Source organism: Aquarana catesbeiana, linkage group LG02 (genome assembly GCF_042186555.1).
Source record: "Aquarana catesbeiana isolate 2022-GZ linkage group LG02, ASM4218655v1, whole genome shotgun sequence".
NCBI classification, from domain to species: Eukaryota; Metazoa; Chordata; class Amphibia; order Anura; family Ranidae; genus Aquarana; species Aquarana catesbeiana.
Window position 1 is genome coordinate 403,576,039 of NC_133325.1, and position 14,911 is coordinate 403,590,949.

The 14,911-nt window shown below is 43.6% G+C and overlaps 1 protein-coding gene across 1 annotated transcript in view; it reads right to left on the reverse strand.

Annotated features, from left to right (window-relative positions):
• Positions 1-14,911, reverse strand: part of VAV1 (vav guanine nucleotide exchange factor 1) — a 150,047-nt gene that overhangs the window by 18,955 nt on the left and 116,181 nt on the right. Inside the window, exons 14-18 of the mRNA XM_073615306.1 lie at positions 11,133-11,265; positions 10,656-10,765; positions 3,124-3,225; positions 2,950-3,041; positions 371-396 (exon numbers count right to left, since the gene is read on the reverse strand). Coding sequence (XP_073471407.1) covers positions 371-396; positions 2,950-3,041; positions 3,124-3,225; positions 10,656-10,765; positions 11,133-11,265 — 463 coding nt within the window. The remainder of the gene's footprint in view (positions 1-370; positions 397-2,949; positions 3,042-3,123; positions 3,226-10,655; positions 10,766-11,132; positions 11,266-14,911) is intronic.

Sequence of the window (14,911 nt, forward strand, 5' to 3'; positions counted from 1 at the left end):
TGTATTACATGCAAATTACATATTTATGTTGTTACTAGTGCCTTTTACACAACACATCATCATTTCACTAATCACCAAATACAGTATATTACTTGGTTTTCTCCAACTGCTTACAAACTCCTTTTAAGTTCCCATTTATTAACTTTGAAAAAAACATTCCATCAAATATGACATTCAGATCATTTATTTTCAGATTATTTTTTGTAACCATCTTTTATGCACTCTACTACTTTACTTATGCTGTTACATTCACATTTCTTCTAATGCTTTTGCTCCACTTATTTTTTTGTATTCTGCCTTTATTTACTGTAACCTCTTATACACAGCCTCCATTTCATCGCACCATGTCTTATTTGTCTTATAAGCGTACCTTTTTAGTAGACAATGGACCACTGTCTGCAAAAAATAAAAATGAAATAAGTTGTTTTAAAACCATAATTCTGTAATACACATAATTACAATAATATCGTTAAAGTGAATTTGTGAGAACATTATTATGGGGAGTGCCTTCACAGACTTGTATTTAAACAGCAAGACTGTAGGGAGTCTGGAACCCATAACAACCTATGCTTTGCTTTCTGAGTGGGTGTTAGTCATGGTGCAGAAATCATTTAAGGCTGATTGCATGTGTTGGGTTCAAGGAGGAAGCATGCCTGTGCAGGTCCAGGTATATTAGAAAGCCACTAGAGGTGGGCAGCAGTAAGTAAGTTTTAACCCTGGGGATCAATTGGGGACTGTAAAGCAGTTCAGTTATCTAACATTGTAATTGCTTTGAAATGTCATGAGGGCTGAATTTACACTGCACTCACTTTTAAGCCCACTGTCTTCTGCTGCCTTTACAGGCGGTCCCCGGGTTACAAACAAGATAGGGTCTGTAGATTTGTTCTTAAGTTGAATCTGTTTGTAAGTCAGAACAGGTACATTTTTTAAGTGTAGCTCCAGCCAAAAAAATGATTTTTAAGCTTTGGATAGCATAGGGAAGTGTTCACATCCCTGTAACGTTTCTTTTGCTGTTTGTGCCCCTGTTCAGAAAATTTCACCTCTTTTTCTGTCCCAATGACAAATGGATTTTGAAAATTTTGGGTTGTTGTGGAAACAAGCCTTGGTGATAAAGCATCAGTGGAGGAGACACCTTTTTCCCATAATAACTCTTACAGGAGTGAATTTCCCTTCCTAGGGGTAGTTTTCTTCTCACTTCCTGTTGTCTCCCTCCGTTTGTAAGTAGGAGTTGTTTGTAAGTTGGATGTTTGTAACTAGGGGACCACCTGTATACCTCATAGCTACAAATGTGAACCAAAGTTGAGGGCACAAAGATTATAATAGATGGTTATCTTACTTTGTAAATGAGTAGAAACACCTAGACTGAGTAGAAAAGTAGGACAAACTCTTACCCCATTCTGTTAACATATTGGTTCTAAGTGCATCCCATACAGTAATATAATTTTACTGTTAATGACCCGCTCCTCTCCAATAAACTCCACTCCCTTGGTCTCCAAGACTCTGCTCTTTCCTGGTGTTCCTCCTATCACAGCGCTCCTTCAGTGTTACCTACAATTATATTTCCTCCTCTCCACTACCTTTTCTGTAGGGGTCCCCCGAGTCTCTGTTCTTCGACCCCTTCTCCATCCTCCCATGTCTTCCAATACGATCTCTATGCCGATGACACCCAAAACTATCTCTCTATCCCTTACTCCTGCAGTCTCCTCTTGCATTACTAATTTACAAAACAAAATCCTTATAAAACTGAGCTTGCAATATTCCCCCCTGCTCATGCTGTCCTCCCTGGCTTTTCCATCAAGATCAACAATACAACTATCAGTCTCTCCCCTCATGCCAGGGTACTAAGTGTAATCCTGGACTTTGACCTGTGCTTTCCACCCCAAATCCAATCACTGTCAATAGCTTGTAGACTTCACCTCTGTAACATCTCTAAAATGTACCCCTTTTTAACTAATGAAACCACCAAGCTACTCATTTACTCCCTCGTTATCTCTCATCTTGACTATTGCAACTCCCTTCTCATAGGCCTATCATTACAAAGACTATCCCTTCTTCAGTCTGAAATGAATGCCGCTGCCAGACTCTTCTATCTTACCAACCCCTCTCTGTCAATCTCTCAACTGGCTTCATATTGCCCATCAAATTAAATTCAAAATACAACAATATACAAAGTCATTCACAACCACAAGCTATATCATCAATCTTGTCTGAAAATATCACCCAAACTGTCCTCTCCGCTCCTCCCAAGATGTCCTGCTCTCTAGCTCCCTTGTCTCCAGGACTTCTCCAGAGCATTTCTCATCCTTTGGAACTCTCTACCTCAATCTTCCTGGCTATCTGCTACTTTGTCCACTTTTATCTGATTCCTGAAAACTCTTCTGTCTTCAGGCAAGCCTATCCTGCCTCCACCTAACAACTGATCTTTATTTCTTCCATTAGCTCATCCCTCACAGATATTACCTTTTATACCACTTGCCCTGTCCTATTAGATTGTAAGCTCTTATGTGCTGGGCCCTCATGTATTGTATTGTAACTGTACTGTATCCCTTTATATTGTAAAGTGCTACGCAAAACTGATGGTGCTATATATCTTGTACAATAATAGTAATAATAATGGTAGCTGTTGTAGTTTTCTGCAATAGGCCAGGACCTATATTGGCTATGTAGAAATTAAACCTAAGATGTCTCTCTTGTGTGATAAAGTAACATTTAGTATTATTCTTACAGCATATGTGTTGTGCCAGTGATAAGAAGGCAATAAATATTAGAAACAAGTTAATAAGGGTCGAATATGAATCCTGCTGCCTGGGTGAGCCAGTTTAACAATTAAATAGATTGACTGCACTAATGATATTGTGCATATCATTTGCTGGGAATCTCCATAATCCTTCCAATCTTTGGTATCTGATTAAATGTATAAAAATGTATCTATCACAACTTAGCCCTCACCTTGCCTCCCACAGCATGACACTCGGCCCAAGCATTCCTTGTGTGCAGGAGCTCTGCAATTAGAACATCTGTATCCTTGGAAGAATATTCCCCTGTAGGTGCCAAAGAAGAACATGTAAGACTAGTTGACAATGGAGCAGTAAGTGCTCCATCACATATGCCCTCTTCTCTTACCTTAATAGCATTTGACAGGCCTTGCACGTAGCTGTGCTTTCAAATGAATACATTTGAAAATCATGTCCATTTGCATGAGCATGGTCTGGATGAACGTTGGATCTGTAAGAAAAGAAATGCTAGCAATTCTCACATTTATTGATTCATAAGAAATTACTGCAGAGCTATTTGAAAGCTCAGTTTCAAAGTCAGACATTTTCTATTTCATATTTCCAGTGTAGACTGGAAAAAGAAAGTAAGTAAGATTCAGCGCAACCAGTTATCTTTTTTTATTGGCTCTTACCAGGCTTTCATGGGCAATGCTGAATGCTTCTCACATCAGCATCCAGGCAAGGTGCCAATAAAAATATCTTAGAATCTTTGAGGTGGTTTTACTAAAGGCAAATATACTGTTTACTAAAGGCAATCATGTGCAAGTAAAAATGCTGTTTTTTTTATTTTCCTTGCCCCGATTATGTATTCTTTACAAAGTGAAGCTGTACCACATTTACTAAGCTCTGGGGAAAATGAGTGCAACTGCACTTGCAAAGTGCACAGTCTATTTTCCTTTAGTAAAACCACCACATTGTGTGTGAACCAAGTTTTTGCTGTCAAGAATAAAGATAAAATGTGTCTAGTTGCTGTGCACAGCAACCATATTTCCTGGTGCCTCCATGGAAGCATACCTGTGACAAGCTCCACCTTGGCTCCTCCCTCAGGACCAGTGAATATTATAAAAGAAAAGGATTAGCGCACTCCCAGCATTCTCCTTTTTTTCCTCATACCTCATGGTCAGTGAATGGTGGTTGAACATTCCTTACCTCTGCAGTCGGCAGCTTCAAGCTGGGTTCAAGCCTCTTCCAGGTGCAGTCCCTATTCTTGGGCAGCTAAATGCGCTGATAAGATAGGTAGTCCCTTCTGTGGGCCTTTTGGGACAGCAGTTGTCTCTTAACTAAGAGCTCCTATCTGCATTTATATATTGGCATTTGCTCAAACCTGCAGCAGAGAAAGCAGCTATATTTATTTTTTACTTAGCCTTATCCTTCCATTTCTCCCTCCTGTCATCTATTCTCTCTCACTTTCCTTTCCTTGCGTTCCTCTCTCTTTTTCACTTTCTTCCTCCCCCACCACCTTCCCCTCCTTGTGATATTGTACCTTCATTCCTGGTTGCTAAAGGGGGGGGCACGCACCTCGCGCCGGCTTTTCTGAGTCCCTCAGTGTCTCCCTGCCCACTCTGCGCATGCGCGAATGTCAGGAGCCGGCTCAGTGGGCCGGGCGGAGTTGGGTGGGCCGCATAGGTCGTAGTGCCGCCGGCCGCTCTTGCACGGTCTGGCCTGAGGTTGTGACGGCCATCTTATAGGAATAGGGGCAAATTTTAAATCTTTTGCCCTTTGTCAAAATCATTTTTTAGAGGGTTGTATCTTCCACAGACATCCCTCCCCTCTCCGTTGTTTATTACTGGGGGCTTTCAGCATGGCATCCTCTTGTCATCTAAGGAGGTTGCCTATGCAGGGAGCTCCTGGAGGGGACCCTGTTTTTTGCCAACGGTAAATGTAATTTCTTTATTTTTTTTTTTTTTACCCAGGAATGCCGTTTCCTTGCTCCAGCTGAAATACTAGTCACTAACTACTTTATCTTTCTCTAGCTGCCTTTTCTGTCTGCTGCCTAAAATAAGCAATACGCCACCCGAACAAGACCCTCTCCAACATTTAAGGTAGGGACCGTCATCCAGGAGAGAAAAAAAAAAAGAGAGCACTTATGCTGGTAGGTTTATGTATTTCAGCCTTGTACGCCAGAAGAAGTCCAAGGGGACATCAAGGCGACATAAACAAACCTATGAAGGCCCAACCAGGGTACACCATCCAGATCAGGATACCATGCAAGCAGCAAGGGTTCATCCGTGAAAAGACATAGTTCTTCACATTCACCAACTCGCAAAACCCTAAATGCCGAGCATGCGGGGTCATCCCATTACCAGCCAATTGGTCTGCAAAAGCTGTTTTAGAGGCTATGCAGCAGACAGAGAGTCAGAGGGTTAACAGGTAAGCTGTCCTACTCAAAAGATGGGCAAGGGTTGCATAGCGGAACAAGCAACAGCAGTTCCATTGCAGCAATTAGCTCAACCTCCTCCAGAGAAATTAACTCTTCCTGGCCCATCCTCGAGAGAATCCTCTTACCACGCAGCAAGGTACCTTTTAAACATCTGGATGATAGTGGGCCATCTGAGGATGCCTTGGCCCTTGTACTTCAACCTTTTCCTAGTTCAGCCCTGTGTCCAGGTTGTAAAGCCAGCCATTGGCTGGTAGGAAGCCGACAATACATCGGAGAAGTCAAAGATGTACTTCCCATTTCTAAAGAAGCAGGTTCCCTTCTTTCGGCTCAGTTTCCACTAGTGTGACTTCTCATGCAACTTTGGACTGCAAAGTCGCAAACAGTTTGTACCCCACGCTTTCCAATGAGTACCATTCATATCTGTGCGACTTTAATTCACAGCGACATCAAAGTAGTCCCTGCACTACTTTGGTCCCACTTTGATGCGACTTGAGGTCCATAGACATCAAGAATACACAGGCATTGTTTCAAGTCGCATCAAAATCACAGCAAAAAATCGTGCGACTTTCAGGTCGCAATAGTGGAAACATAGGCTTACTCTGATGGATGATGTCAGAGACATTGTTGAAGAGAAAAAAATAAAAAAGATTTTTTTTTCCTCTCAATTGCTTAGGAAAACGTTATCCACTGTCAGGACAAGATTCTCCAATGCCAGACGGTCCACCGGAAGTAGACGCGGCAGTGGTTGGTATAACAAAGAATTTAATCTCACCAATCCATGATTCAACCTCAGTTGAGGATCCTTTAGACAGACAAATAGTCCCCAACTTAAAGGAGTTTCCCAAATGGCGGGGAAAACTCCTGGAAGTCAGCAATTGCTTTATCTGTATCCAAAGCCCTGCAGGCATGGAACTAAGACATGGAAACAGTGATTCATCAAATTGTCCCTAGGGAAAATATAGTCAAGGATTTGGACGAATTATGGCTGTCAGCAGACTTCACCGGTGAGATGGCGATGATACAATTCGATACTTCGCAAGATCAATGTCACTACTTGTGATAGCCATATGGCCCCTTTCACACGATCAGACCGTTCAGGTCCACCTGTCAGTTTTGATGGCGGACCTGAACGGGCACTCCATGTTAGCCTATGGAGCGACGGATGTCAACGGAGACATGTCCGCTGACATCCGACCCTGTCCGATCCGCTAAAAGCAGACGGATGGCCCTACGTCCGGATCCGTCCCTCCATAGGCAGCAGCGGCGCCTGACAAGCCCCTCCCCGCTCATTGAGCAGAGAGGGACCTGTCATCCGCCGGCTCGGCGGAAATCAACGGAGAAACCTCCCACTGAGCCGGCGGACCAAGGCGGGCTCGGTGGAAGCGGAGTCCGCCTCGTGTGAATGAGGGCTATGGGTATTGTGGTCAGACCTACGGCCAGCTGACACTGTGCCAAAACAAAATTAGTATAAATACCGTTTTTTTGATGGTAAATCACTCTTTGAAGAAAGGTTACAGAAAGCCATTTCCCGTGCCACAGAAGGAAAGTCAGACTTGATACCCCAGGACAGCACAATTAGATGTATCCGGGGATTCAGGGATGCTTAATCGCACGCACCCATACTACAACTGTTACAGAAGTATCTGAGATTTCGGTCAACCGGGTCCATCTACAATTCCAGAGTCTCCCTTTTGGACCCTGCACTTCCCTCACGAGGACTCTGATCACTATCCAAGCTTCTTTACGAGAGTTGGGTCTCAGTTCTAATCACTAACGAGACGATATCTTCCTTTTATCAAAAGATCCAGCCCAGCTAGTGGAACACAGGCGGATGCTATGGCCTACACTATCAAGATACGGTTGGATGGTAAATCATCAAACGAGTCATCTTTTCTCCAGTTTAGGAGCCTTATTACTGCAAAAGGGACGGTGTCCCTGCCATCTCAGAAAGTGTGGGCGATCATTCAGAAAGTAGGAAGAGTGAGGACATGGTCCTACATAACAGCTAACTCGAGCTAACTCAACTTAATAGGGATTTTTGTATATTTGTAGACAGATGGTCCTGTGGACACATGGATACCTCAGGCACTGTTTATCTAGAATTCCTGAAGCAATGGGGCAAACCATCTATCCCAGTCCATATATCAAACAAGTTTGATGCACAGGGGTCTGCACTAGTGGACAAAGAGGGAGATGCCAGTAAAGCCACATTCGTTAAGGCATGTTTTCTGGACCACAGTTACCACAGAAGGCAATGCAATAGGCTAGGAGGCACATTGCAACCAGATGTTGGTACAAGAGAGATGGGCGCTCATTGTGGCAGACATCATCGCAAATATCCTGGAAATCCAGGCGGCTTATCTCGCATCAACAGCATTTGCTCTCTCAGATCAAGGACAAATCAGTTCTGATTCGGATAGACAATAGAGCTGCAATATCATACATACAATACAAAGGCAGAACCCACAGCACTTCCCTACTAAGGGAAGTGGAACCCTCTTCATTTGGGCAGAGGGGAATCTGAAGGACCTAAGAGTAGTCTATCTTCCAACCCACTTAAACACAAACGCTAATCACCTATCCCAAGGATTCCTGGATCGCAACAAATGGTCCCTACATTCAAATTTATTCACTTGGATTGTGGGCCTGTGGACCTTTCCTGAACTGCATCCTTTTGCTACAGCAAGCAATACCAAGCTGCGGAGGTTTGTTTTTTATCTACCTCACCCTTGGGCAGAAGCAATAGATGCCCTGTCAAGTCCTTGGGCATGCAATCTAATTTAGGCCTCCTCCGGCCTCCTATCTCGAAAATTCTTTTGAGACTTGCAATATCAACAATAACGGTGATAACAGTCCTGCAATATTTGCAGGGAGACCCATGATTCCCTAGGGCAATATATCTCAGTGTCCAGCCCCTGGTAAATATTCCTCTGATACCCTTTCTTCTGGCTTGAGGCATCACACCCATAAGAATCCTCACAGATTGAACCTTCACATTAGAATGGTAAAACACAGAGGCTTTAATCATTAGGATGTTCCTACAGAGTTGTTTCAACCCTGCTCAAAGCACAGGAGCCTTCAACGAACAATACGTATGACAAGGTTTGAATAAGTTTATATCTTTCGCTAACGGCAAAACTTCAGTCCTGATGTACCCTGTTCCTCCCAACTCCTTGACTTCCTGCAAACAGACCTGATTTAGGATTAGGATTAAGCAATTTAAAGGTACAGCTGGTGGCAATTTCTGCTGTGACCACAGGAGATGGGCCGAAGATCCTTTAATATTCTAATTCTTCAAGACATTCAAGAAGATAAGCCCACCCATTAAAACAAACCTTTCCCACATGGGATCTCTCTATCGATCTGGAGCCCTTATCCAGCCTTTTGCCCCATCTGATTCAGCATCCTTGTGGAATCTCACTTGGAAACTATTTTTCTTTGTGGTGATGGCATCAGGCTGGGGAGGGGAGTATCAGAAATGGGATCAGAAGACAATAATATTATTTTCTGTACTCGGATAGAGTGGAACTTAGAACAGTATATGGATTCATCCTTAAGTTCTCCTCTTCTTCTTCTATCTCTGAGCCTTGGGCCAATCTTTTCAGATCCAATTTCGACCTTCTTCACAAAGACGATATTACTTCGGTAAGACACCATCTTCAAGCCACAACTCCCTTCAGACTTTCAGCTAACCTTTTTGTAATACACCAAAAAAAAAAAAACCAGGGGCAAAGAAGCATCTTCTGGGGCGGAGGCCTCCAGAATGTGGCCCTCCAGCCATTCCGGAACTGCAGTATCCATCATGCCTTGTCATGTCTGTGAATATTAGTGCTTTAAAATACCTCATGGGACATGTGGTTCTGCGGCAGCTGGGAAGCCACAGTTTGCAGATCCCTGCTCAATTACAATAGTTTCATGGATAATCAAAAAATGGTTTATGAAAGCATACATGGCTAGGGATCTAGAACCCCCCCTCTTCAGTTGGGCTGTATGCCACCCAGTTGTTTTCTGCTTCTTGGACAGCCAGAGCAGACGTATACATCAAAATGATCTAAAGGGTAGCATCATGGTCATGGCAAAATGCGTTTACGAGACGTTACAGAGTTTTTGTAGAAACTGTGCAGAGAGGCTTTCAGGCCGGCATTTGCCTATTTTAAATCCTTTTTCAAATAAATCTTTTACTATGTATCATCCCACCCATTTCAGCTAGTTATTTGTCACAGGTATGCTGCCATGGAGGCACCAGGAAAACAGAAAATTGTTTCATACTTACAGTAATTTTCTTTGTCACATTGTTTTATGATCAGTCACTGGATATATTGAAGGATTATTTACGGAAGAATTTAGAAGAATTGATTCACAGAGGACTTTACACATTTATTTATTAATTGTTTTTGGGACATAAAGAGGAGTTCCACCCAGGGGGTCCATTAAAAAAAAAAAAAAAATTAAAAGTCAGCAGCTACAAATACTGCAGCTGCTGACTTTTAATTGGACACTTACCTGTCCCTGGGTCCAGCGATGCGGGGGATCGAAGCCCCGCTCGTCCCCCCCTCCGCTCGTCGGCGCCGACATTTCAACTGTGGGCGCCGGGCTGTGGCTTCACAGCCTGGCACCCACTGCGCATGCACGAGCGGCGCCGAGCGCCGTGATTGGCCGCTCAATCACCTGGGACCTGTAATGGGTCCCAGATGATTGACAGGAGGGAGCAGAGCCGAGCCCTTCCTGTGCCAAGGGGGAAGTGATGTCACCAGCCCAGGCAAAGGAAGAGGCAGACTACGAGGGACCACCTAGCAACAGGCATTTAGAGGTAAGTAAAAAAAAAAAAAAATATCCAAATGTTTTTTTGGGTTTTTTTTTAGAATTTTTCAGGTATTTTTGTTTTTTTGGGTGGAACCCCACTTTAAATTCACAATATATTAATACTTTATATTTTTGCTGCACTACACTGATTTATATTATTTATTTTGTTAAGGTGAAATCACTTACACAGTGGTTGGCGGGTCAGCAGTTTTTCATATATATATTTTTTATATATAGATTATTTGTCATCTCTTGCGCTGATTGTTACACTCTTTTTTTATACATCCCAGGAGTCTTCAGGAGGGGAGTAGGGGTTTTCTCAGCTAGGCACATCCTCCTGTCTTGAGTACCCGGTGAGATATCTTGGGTCCTGGGTCTGCGCACTTGCTGATACCCATATGATGGGTTCAACCTCTTTTTGATATATTTTTCTCTTAAAAATATGGACAATGTCACAAGGGCACTGAAACAAGCAAAGGTTGGCAGGGGAACCTGGAACTCCCAGGTGAATAAGAACAAAGTCAATAAAAATGGCATTTGATTCTCAGTATTGGGGTATTCCAGACATAAAAAAGGCCAGGTGGTGGGGCATTTCACCAGGCTTCAACTATACATAGGATATCACTTTTGGGTGGGATAATAGGGTGCAGTCAATGCACTTTTCTATACAATAAGATGCCTTCTTGTCACACACTTACACAGCCATCTCAAATTGCTCCATCCACTTCTTCTTTAAATCTCTTGTCTTGAAATAGAGTTCATATCCTAAGCAGGCTCGGGCATCAATCAGATAGAACATGTGAGCCCACTGAAAAAGAATTTTATGCAAGATAAGCTTTGTTTTATTGAATCACAGACTTCTATTTTCAGTATGCTGTTGGTTTTGTGACATTCCTCCATCTTATGTATTTTCCTAACTGTCCAGATATAGTATGGCATGCATTTTACAGTATTTCATATACAAAAATACAAGCTTGTTACTCTACTACCCCCTTCGGGTAATTAACTGGAATTGGCTACCTATTGAAACTTGGCCACTTAATACAATTCTGGAGAAATTAGAATTTCAAAAAAAATATTTTGTAAGTGAGAGAGATTAAGAAACTATATTTCTCTAGAACCCCCTTCCTCTTGACTATTAAGTAATAAAGAAGATATAGTTGGTGACGGTCTACCTTTTTATTGTCTCTGTCTCCAGAGGGATCATCACGGATTTCATAATTCTGAAGTTTTATAAATTCCTTCAGGTCATATGTATCTCCTTTCCTCTTGCATATTAACAGTGCCCGATCCAAAAGAAAGGCATACCTGAGAAGTCCAGAAAAAGATCTGAATAAGTAAGTGTGTTTGGCTATTTGATTAAATACACTCATGCAGAATATTATGTTTTGATAAACCAATAGACATAGATTTACATGATTCTGTACAGGTAAAAGGAGGCAGTAAAATGCAAGTTGACTAAATAGGCTGTGGGCTACATTACAGCTTTTACTTTGCAGTATGTATATATATATATATATATATATATATATATATATATATATATATATATCTGAATAATAATAATAGCTTAAAGGCTCATTTAAAAAATGTATTCTCTTGGATATGAACTGAACTTAAGTGAACAGCAACATCAGATTTGAGTTGTATTTTCCAATGAAGAAGAAGCATCTGATTGATTGCTATAGACAGGAGACTCCTGATGCAGCACTAAATATTACCGGTATTTCCAGTCTAAAGGACAAACAGCACAGTTCATGGGAAATATTCTGGTTCAGCAAAGGCTGTCTGATACTTTAAATGGAGAAGTACAGCCAAAGCTCCTTTGGCTGTACTTCTCCTGTGGATCCTGTGGATTCTCCTGTGGATCACAAGAGTGCAGTTCTTTTTGCACTCCTGTGACCTGTTTTCAGCAGACAGCAGCCCGCTGTTTGCTGACGTCACAGTGCTGGTCAAGGCTCAGAAAAGATTGCGACCATATGGTTGGGAACCCCCCACATATTTGGACTGGTGTTGTCTCGAATAGTGCCCCCTATAGAAAAATGCCCGCTCCGGCCTGCGCATGCGCAGTACGGAACGAACGGAGTCGGAAACAATAGCCAACGAGCGCCGAGGGACAGAATTATTCTCCGATTCTGCCTTGCACTCAGAGCTGGTGCAAGGATTTTTGACACCCTGGGCAAAACCTCATTTTGCCGCCCCCATCCCCTCTCCACCCCTGACTCCACCCCCTTTGACTCACCAGCGCCCATCAAATACAGACTCACCAGCGCCCATCAAATACAGACTCACCAGGCCCATCAAATTCCATCTCCTCTGTGCCCATCAAATACAGCTTCACCAGCGCCCATCAAATACAGCTTCACCAGCGCCCATCAAATACAGCTTCACCAACGCCCATCAAATACAGACTCACCAGTGCCCATCAAATACAACCTCACCAGCGCCCATCAAATACAGACTCACCAGCGCCCATCAAACACAGCTTCACCAGCGCCCATCTAACACAGCTTCACCAGCGCCCGTCAAACACAGCTTCACCAGCGCCCATCAAATACAGCTTCACCAGTGCCCATCAAATACAGACTCACCAGCGCCCATCAAATACAGACTCACCAGCGCCCATCAAATACAGACTCACCAGCGCCCATCAAATACAGCTTCACCAGCGCCCATCAAATACAGCTTCACCAGTGCCCATCAAATACAGACTCACCAGTGCCCGTCAAATAAAGCTTTACTAGTGCCCATCAAATACAGCCTCAGAGTGCGGACATTTGGCAGATCAGTCAATATAATACATATACACACACATTTTAAAACTACATTTCATTGTCATTTCATTCTCACAATCTCATTAACTCAAAGAGAAAGCAGCAGTTTTTACTTACCACACCAGTAACACCTGTTCCTCACTCGCACCAACTCTGCTGTACTGCCTGTGTACCTGCCTGCTGCTTCTGTTCTGTGGCGGTGCGGTGCCTCTTCCAGTTCCAGCCAGCCCAGGCTCCACCTGTCCCCAAGCCTGGAGAGCCGCCGCCAGGTGCCACGCCATGCCATATCCCATGATGCATCCTCAATCCATGTATAGTACTCCGCTCCAGTAACATGGCCAGGGGGGGCGGGGGGGCTGTGCTGCTGGACACAGGACATGGACACTGCTACTGTAGAGCGGAGAGTGGCCTTGGTGGGACATGACATGTCACAGACAGTGTCAGGCGGAGAGAGGGGGGGGCTGCTGCCTGATCCTGACACACATCAGAGAGCACTCTGGGGGTTGCTGGACACATGTGACACTCGCTGATATGATAGCAGAGCAGAGAGGGGGTTTACTGTCTGGACTGGAAAAACACCAGAGCGGAGAACCAGAGCGGGGGCGGGGGGGGGTGGCTGGCGCTACTTGACATGGCAGGGTGGTAGTTGCAAACTCTGTGAAGGACAGTGCGGCCAGGTGCCCTTGGCGGCAGTGCGCCCTAGGTGGTTGCTTGGTCCGCCTAGTGGTAGCACCGGCCCTGCTCGCACTTGCGGGGCGTGTTCAGTGTTGTGAAGGGTGGCTTTTTTTGTGTTGATGGGCGGGTTCAGTGTTGTGAATGGACAATGTTTATATAGTTTGTATGATTCCGCGCTTAGGTGTAGACTGGGCTGCTGCCACCCCCAAGTGGCTCCAATAATGGAGCAACAGTGGAATTTAAAAGATAGATAAAGGGGTAGGTGGCGCTGCCCGTCACCTAAAGAGTGAACCTGCAAAGGTGAGTCACACTTCTCAGGTGAAAGTGCAAGTGCTGGATAGGGATTAATGTGTATTAGTGATGTAAATATTATTGATTTGAACTCATATAAACATTGACATTAAAATGTAATATACTTATAAAGTGCAGCGACTAACCTTTGCAAGTTCACCCTTTATGTGACGGGCAGCGCCACCTACCCCTTTATCTATCTTTTAAAAGGGACAATGTTATTCTCAGATTCTGTACACAATGTCTGCAGCACTGAACCCGCCCATCAACACAAAAAAACCTGCCTTTCACAACACTGAACACGCCCGGCAAGTGCGAGGCAGAATCGGAGAATAATTCTGTCCCTTGGGGCTGGTCGGCTATTGTGTTTGACACACTGCAAATGCGCCATCACAACAGCTGATCGGGAAATCAGATGTTGTGCCATTCCGTACTGCGCAGGCCGGAGCGGGCATTTTTCAATAGAGGGCACTATTCTACAGAACACCACCACCTGGCTCAGCCTCTCATCCTCTCTACAGGCCAGCACACCAGCGAGCGTGGGGGGGGGGGGCCAGAGCAGAGAGCCTGCGACTGACAGTCATCAGCTGTCTGCTCACGGAGCTGAGAACTAAGCGTTCTCAGTGTTAGAGTCGGCGGGGGAACGATGCTGCATCCACCTAGGTAAACATGATTTAAAAAAACAAAAAACAAATTCCATACTTCTCTTTTAAAAATGCAGTGTTTCCTCGAAGATGATCCTGTTAGCTAATCAAACTCACAGCATTGTCAAAACACAGACACACTGTGTTATAGAAAAGGAGAGATAATTGGGACTTTGTGAGAGGCCCGCCATATCAAATAAGGACAGAATGGGTACATAAGTATAAATACAAACACATGATTTATTGTTACAAGCTAGAAATCATACCAGATTCTTAAGAAAAACATTGTATCGAATAAATTGGTAGTCACATGTCTTACACTGAGATATGCTGCGCATAGCATGCAATACAATTAATGGGTAGACATGATAAACATACATGATGGCTTGAATCAGTAAAAAAAATGTACATAAGGAAACCAGGTGTATCTTGGCATCTAGTAGCACTCGACGCATTTCATGGAGTTGCAGCAATTCATCAGGAGTGTAATAATACAGTATACTAGAAAGATATTTATTTATCTTTCTAGTATACTGTATTATTACACTCCTGATGAATGGCTGAAACGCC